The 6,901-nt window shown below is 55.4% G+C and overlaps 4 protein-coding genes across 4 annotated transcripts; 2 read left to right on the forward strand and 2 right to left on the reverse strand.

Moving 5' to 3' along the window:
- Positions 1-191: 191 nt before the first annotated feature.
- GNI_163330 (putative signal peptide peptidase domain protein) lies at positions 192-503 on the reverse strand (the record flags this gene model as incomplete). The annotated part of the gene is made up of 1 exon (XM_011134808.1): positions 192-503. One exon carries the CDS (start codon positions 501-503, stop codon positions 192-194), a length of 312 nt encoding a protein of 103 aa, XP_011133110.1.
- A 47-nt stretch (positions 504-550) lies between these two features.
- GNI_163340 (hypothetical protein) lies at positions 551-2,295 on the forward strand (the record flags this gene model as incomplete). The annotated part of the gene is made up of 2 exons (XM_011134809.1): positions 551-657; positions 840-2,295. The coding sequence occupies 2 exons, from the start codon at positions 551-553 to the stop codon at positions 2,293-2,295; spliced, it is 1,563 nt and encodes a 520-aa protein (XP_011133111.1).
- Positions 2,296-2,510: 215 nt separating this feature from the next.
- Positions 2,511-4,168, forward strand: GNI_163350 (putative protein phosphatase 2A regulatory subunit B; the record flags this gene model as incomplete). The annotated part of the gene is made up of 3 exons (XM_011134810.1): positions 2,511-3,901; positions 3,941-4,039; positions 4,108-4,168. The coding sequence occupies 3 exons, from the start codon at positions 2,511-2,513 to the stop codon at positions 4,166-4,168; spliced, it is 1,551 nt and encodes a 516-aa protein (XP_011133112.1).
- Positions 4,169-4,589: 421 nt separating this feature from the next.
- GNI_163360 (protein kinase) lies at positions 4,590-6,901 on the reverse strand (the record flags this gene model as incomplete). The annotated part of the gene is made up of 3 exons (XM_011134811.1): positions 4,590-5,006; positions 5,116-5,368; positions 5,430-6,901. Coding segments are annotated over 3 exons (2,142 nt in total), but the record flags the coding sequence as incomplete, so codon positions are not given.

Below are 6,901 nucleotides of genomic sequence, written 5' to 3' on the forward strand. Positions count from 1 at the left end.
AGGGGAGGGGAGGGGAGGGGAGGGGAGGAGAGGAGAGGAGGGAGGGAAGGAGATACAGGCACGTCGGGGGTAGTGCAAGAGGTCGGGAGAAGAGGGAGGGAAGGAGATACAGGCATGTCGGGGGTAGTGCAAGAGGTCGGGAGGGAAGGAGATACAGGCATGTCGGGGGTAGTGCAAGAGGTCGGGAGAATTTACATTAAGACCAAGGTAGCAGAGGCTATTAGAGGGAAGAGCAGAGCGTCAGTCTTGGAAATGACTTCAACTTGCGGAGCTTGTCCTGTTGTGTTCGGAGCCGCTTTAACGTTTAGCGAAAACATGGAACCCAGGTAGATGATGGGGACAGTGTAGACCAGCATCTGTACTATTACTGGCACGGCTATTATGTACTTGGACAGGAGCATGAAACTCAAAAGCCCCAAGGTCACATACACGATCCCATTCGGTCGCAGGTCGGCAGCCTCTTCCTTAATGCCCCGAAAGACCGCGCACAGGGCTTGTTTCATCTGGCGTAATAAAAAGTGAGTGCGACCCACTGAGGAAAACCCCCACGATGTACGCAGCGGCCCCTGATGACAACTGGTATAAGCCCATTAACATTTTCGACATGGTCGAGCTCACGATCACCTGCCCCGCTTTTTCCGAGTTCTTGCTCACAAGGTAATCACCAGACGTGGGGTACATGAACGTGTCTTTCCGCACAAGGGAGTGTGTGCCTACCACAGGGTGCGAGAGTGTGGGGTTCCATCCTTTCGGGGGTTCCTTGTTCCCGCTGAGGGTTGTTCCCGCTGAGGGTTGTTCACGGTGCGCCGTTCCGGGGCAAGTTAATTCTTTTGGCTTAGTAGTCCTCAGGGCGCGGGTTCGAATCTCAGCTTTGGCGGTGCGGATTACGGCGGCTATTTACGGTTTGTGCGGCGGGTTGGAGTACACGCAGGTATCACACTGTACAACCTGCACCGTGTGTTGTGTTATGTATGCGGTTACGAGGAACGGTTATGCGAACAGGTATTGCACTTGTGGAGTTTGCCGAATGCGGAGTCGTACTATGCGAATGGTGAGAAGTTTCGGAAGGAGGCCCGTCGACGCAGAGAAAAGATTTATACCGACAAGACTATCACGTTGTCATCCTTCCTGCCCCCGAATCTGGTGCCTGCCCTCTGGCATAATGCTTGGACCGGCCATTGGCCGTTGGCCCCCTGGCCGCCTTGGTCTCCTGCCGCCGCCGAGGGGACATCCTACGCCTTCGAATACGTCCTCGGCGGCCTCCCGTTTTTAGTCACCGTCACCGACCTCCTCAAAGGACGCACAGCACAACAGGACCTCCTCTGGGTCCCTCGACTCTGCGAAGGCAGCGCTGGCGCCCCACCGCCACAAGCCATCTTCGAACACAACCTATTCGGCACACTTCCACACCTCGCACGCAATCCTCCATTTGCACAACTCGCACACTTCCCCGGCATCGGTATGGAGGGCGGAAGACCCAACATCAACATGACAGGGGGAGGACTCAACATAACGAACATGGGCTCCAGACCGGACGGTTATCCGGACGGAGGATACCCGACAGAACTGGACTATTCAGACGCACCGAACTTCCTACACAAAACAAACCGCCATGGCTGCGACCGCCATGGCTGCGACCCACCGCACAGACGTAGCTACCCGTCCCCTGGGTCCCCCGCGCCCGCTACGCCCGGGCCGTATCACAGCCGTGGAGACTTCGGCGCTAACAGCTCGGCCACACGACCCTCGAGCCACAGGTCTACCACTGATGACCTCCAGCTAGCCACGCCAGAGGACATGGAACCTCTCACTGGTGCCAGCCAGAACAGCCTCGGTGCTGACTATCAAGCAGTAAGTCTTCAACGAGTGCATGGACCGCACGCGCCGGCTGGGGTGACACTCAGCCAGCTGATGTGGTGTCACGCTAGGGGATTAGGTGGGTACAGACACACAACGAGAGAGACCACATACGGGAGAGACCGGGGCCACATACGGGGGGGACCACATACGGGAGAGACCGGGACCACGTACGGGAGAGACCGGGACCACGTACGGACAGAGACCTTTGTTGCAGGCGTTGCGCTGTTTAGAACCGTTGTCGAGCGGGTTGGAAGTCGATTTAGACGCTGTGAATCGCGTGTTGTCGGAAACGCGATTCGGAAAGAATTTGGCGGTGGCACGGAAGAGCAAGCGAATCCGGATCACAGCCTGGCACCACGAAGAGAGTGCTCGATTGGTGCAATTTCGGCAGCCGATAAGGACTTTTTTCTCCCCCCTCCAGTCACCACCTATTAGTACTGACAAATTACATGTTCAGGTAAGGCCCCCCCCCCCCCTTGCACGACCGACTGGCCCCTTTACATGACCCTTTGATCTGTGACCGACCCAAGGCTTGGATGGTCGGTTCGATTGCGGGCTTATCCCCGACGTGTGTTCTGTCCATCCTATTTTGTTCCTACCCTATGTTGACTGGTTGGTTTGGTAGCCTTCTGAGTTCTGTGAAGCGGCGAATGAGTAGTCGGGAGCACGCGGCGGTTGCCGAGAGTGTTGTGACGGGGCCGGTGGCAGAGAGTGTCGGTACTTCAGCGCTTGGTTCTTCGACACTGGGCCCATCCTCGGCGACGGGGCGGATGGGACCAAGTGTGGTAGCATTGCCGGGTCCGCAGTCGGGGAAGTTGGACCGGCAGGTGTTTGACGGAGGTGGCAAGGGGTTGTTTCGGGCATTATCGTCGCCTAGTGAATTCTCTGCGTTGCCAGCGCTGAAAGAGGTGAGTGGTTTGGAGGCATGGAAGTTATTCCGTGTGAAGGTGAATTTGTGCGGCAGTGTCGTGTTCAACTTTGGGGAGTGTATAATGCGACCACGTGGCGTCATGTTGTGCACTAGTTACCCAGTGGTGTATGAGCTGTACAACCAAGAGATTCAAGCGAAACATGCCACGTTGCAGGAAGTACTGCAATTCATCGGGGACAATCGTCAGGCGGGAGCATCTTTGGACGCCGTAGCGGAAGAGGTGGTTCATATGGCGGCCAACAACATATTCCGACCTCTACCACCCACCTCGTCCGCAGCTGTGGCCGCTGCAGCCCTCCAGACTTTGGTCGAGGACGACCTGGACTGCGCCCTGGATCCAGTCTACGTGGCTGGCTGGCTCCACCTACAACTGGTCTACGAGATTTTTCTCACACTCATTGTTAGCCCCTGTCTAGGCAGCAAAACCTCCAAACGACTAGTGGACCAAAACTTCATGCTGAGGCTACTAGCTCTATTCTCCAGCGAAGACGTCCGGGAACGAGAGTATCTCAAAACCATCACCCATCGTCTTTATGGCAAGGTCACACTTATGCGCAGCTTCATACGCAAAAGCATCGAGAACATATTCGTACTATACATCGAAGACCACTTCGTCAAATCCGGCGTCTCCGAACTACTGGAAATACTCGGATCTATCATCAACGGCTTCGCCCAACCTCTCAAAGATGAACACTTACAATTCCTACATCGGTGCATGATACCTTTACATAAGGCTAAAAATGTCATTGCCTTCCATCAACAACTCAGCTACTGTATGGTACAATATGTCGAAAAAGATTGTAGACTCGCCACACCCATCATTCTTGGCATACTCAAATACTGGCCCATCAGCAATACTCCCAAGGAAGTACTCTTCATCAACGAAATCGAAGATATTCTAGACGTAGTCACACCTCCTCAAGACATACTACTACCTCTCTTCAAAAAACTCAGCCAATGCATCAAATCACCCCACTTCCAAATCTCAGAACGAACTCTCTTCCTTTGGAACAATCCCAAAATCATCAAACTTGTCAACCAGAACAAGCAAGCACTCTACCCCATCGTTATTGCTGCACTTCAGAATAACACCCAATCACACTGGAACTTGTAAGCCCTCCCTCCCAAAATCTCTCCATTCTCCTGCAGTACCGTTCATTCTCTTTCATTCAATGTCAGTAAGCTCCTAGCCGAGGCAGATCCTCGACTTTATGCCCAATGCACTGAAGAACTAACTTCCATCGAAGAGTAAGCAATCCCTCCCCCTTCACAATCAATATCTGCCCTGCTCTGCTTTTCAAATTTTGTTCCTGTAGACCGGCGGAATGCCGGCGACGTGACGATGACCGCTGGAAGTTGTTCTTTGAGTGTCGATAACCAACATTTTTTTTCAAACCGGTGAAGAAAAAATGCGCGCACACGTGTGTGCGCAAACGCGCGCGATAGAAAGAACGCCTGCTTGCATTATAAAAGACCTGTTGTTGTTTGGGCAGCATCAAAGGACCCTTTGGGCACCAGACCCACGGATTATAAGGCGCTGGTGGAGCGCCAAGTCAATGGATCAGATCACCGTCAGTTGCGAACGATCGTTGATCTTCCAGCTTGGCGGCCAAGACCACAAATGTGTCTATCTTTCTTCTGCGGTCATTATCGCCTCCTCCATCTTTGACCTTCTTGTTGGCCGTGCTCTGTGGCTTGCGTCACAAAGTACCACCTGCTTGTTCCTGACGGCAGTGGGACACCGTTCTTGGAGCATTGTTCGTTCTGGTAAGGGTTGTCGACCTACATGGCAATGTGGTTATATATCGAATAGCGACTGTATTCTGCTAAGTGCGACAGCAGAGTTGCGTCTTAGGATATCTTTGAGAGTATTGGCAACGCATCTGCTGGTGGGTCTCTTTTTATGATCGTAGACCAATGTCCGCTTGATCAGGTCCACTAGTTCGTGATCCATTTCGTGGAAGCGATCGCTAAAGATCTCGCTGTAGCTGTCGGTGCATACCGCGCAGAATATCTGCCCCTTGGTCATGCCGGGGTAGGAACCTGTCCGCGTCAGCGCTTCCCAAAAGGAAACCCCGAAGGAGAACACGTCCGACGCCGGCCAAAAGCCTTCACCTTTCAAGACCTCGGGAGCGGCGTAATACATATTACCAAATGAAGACAAGTACACCGGATTCATTCCGCGATAGTGAGCAGCCATTCCAAAATCGGACAACTGCAAAACAGCAAGTTACAATGCAACAACGCAACAACGCCAATCCAAGGTGTAGTCAAGGCAAGGTGGTGGGGACAAGACAAGGTCGTGACACAGGTCCGAGACTCACCTTAGCGACGCCTTCCGCGTCGACCAGAAAATTAGAGGGTTTGATGTCCCTGTGGACGTAGCCCGTCTCGTGGAGTAGCGCCAGACCTTCCGCCACGTCCGCAAAATGATGCACCAGCTGCTTCCGACTCGGCACCGTCTCCAGCGCCGCGCCTGACGTCGAGGTATGCGGCATCACTGCGTCGTGGATTGCGCCGCGCTGACAGTACTCCAAGACCAGTCCCGTAATCGAACCGCCCACTTGACCAAAACACCTACAGACCATTAATGGGGGGAACCAGAGGGGGAGTACACGAGAGGAGAGGGGCGGCTTACCTGAGAAGATAGGGGCTAAGGGGCAGGCTCTGGAGAACGAGGAGCTCCCTGTCGCGGGCGCGTTCCCCGGAGCTGCGGGGACAAAAGAGAGCACTCGCAGGACAGGCGTTAGCGCCCGGTCGAAGGACGGGTTCGGGCGAGTTCAGCACGATCGCGGGCAGCTTGTCCGAGTTGCCTCTGATCCAGCGCCTGAATGACTTGAGTGTGCCCGCCACCCGATCGGTCAGTCCCGCCGCGACCGACTTATCGGACCCGGCCGCGACCGATCCTGTTGCCGCAGATCCAGCACCTGTGCTTTCACTGGCACTCCGGTCACGCGGCGACGAAGGCCGTAACGTCCCCGACGAGGCCGCCGGACTGCCACTCCGGACCAGACTGCCCACAGCCAACACGGACCCACGATCGGGACCCGCGGTCGGGGGTTGCGGTCCGAATACTCCGACAGCCTCATCCGCACCTCTTCGCCCGTCGATGTCACCCAACCCTGCAACACCACGCGCAACGTCCTTTGGACTAAGCCTGTTTGGACTAAGTCCACGAGTAGTGACCCCGCGCGGGGTTATTACCTGACTGGTTTGGCTGAGGCAAGTTTCAGTGGGAGAAGCACGACTGAGACACGCTCCCCCAAGGGACGCTCGGCTGAGAGGTGCTTGAGTGGGAGAAGCTCGGCTAAGGGACGTTCGGCTGAGAGAAGCTTGAACTGGAGATGCTCGGCTGCAAGAGGTTCGACTGAGAGAAGCCCGGGAGGGAGTATGGCTTGGAATTTTGTTGATGTTTTCGTGGGGTGTGTCCAGCAAGGAACCGTTGACCTCGTTCGGTCCGCCAAGCAAGGAACCGGTCAAGGGACCGGCTGCACACGGTAGAGGGCCGCACGGCACAGCGGTTTTGTTTTTGTAGTGGGGGAAGCATTTGATGGCGACGTCGTGCTGGCCTTCGAGGCAAGCTTGGTAGACCACAGCGTGTCCTCCGACGCCGAGTTTTTTCTTGAGCATGAAGTCGGGCGACTGAAAGACTTCGCAATCGCGGGGTGTACGGGTAGGTCCAAGTGGGAAAAGCATATCGGTGTCATCAGTGGCAATAACAAGAGTCCGGAAAGCAGCCAAAAGGAACTCGAGCTTGTGCTCCTCCGTCACACACAAAACGGCTTCCAACTCTTCGCGAGTCAGATGCAACAAATCTACACCACACAAACCAGACCGCACCACCGACAACGCCACATCCGGCAAGCCCACCGCCGAAAGAAACCGAGCCAGGTCCTCGCTACTCCAAGTCCATGTTACCAGACCGCGCAATCGCTTCCCACCGAACCCGAACCAACTTGCCACACGCCTCCGGTGTTCTTCCAACAGACGGCCCCGACCCCCCACAGGTCCACACCCAGCAGGTCCACACCCGGGAGGCCCCGACCACACTGGCGGCGGTCCTCCTGACCATGGTGGTCCGGAAGGCCCCGACCACGGTGGCCCGGAAGG

This window comes from Gregarina niphandrodes (assembly GCF_000223845.1).
Source record: "Gregarina niphandrodes unplaced genomic scaffold scaffold00051, whole genome shotgun sequence".
Lineage (NCBI taxonomy): Eukaryota > Apicomplexa > Conoidasida > Eugregarinorida > Gregarinidae > Gregarina > Gregarina niphandrodes.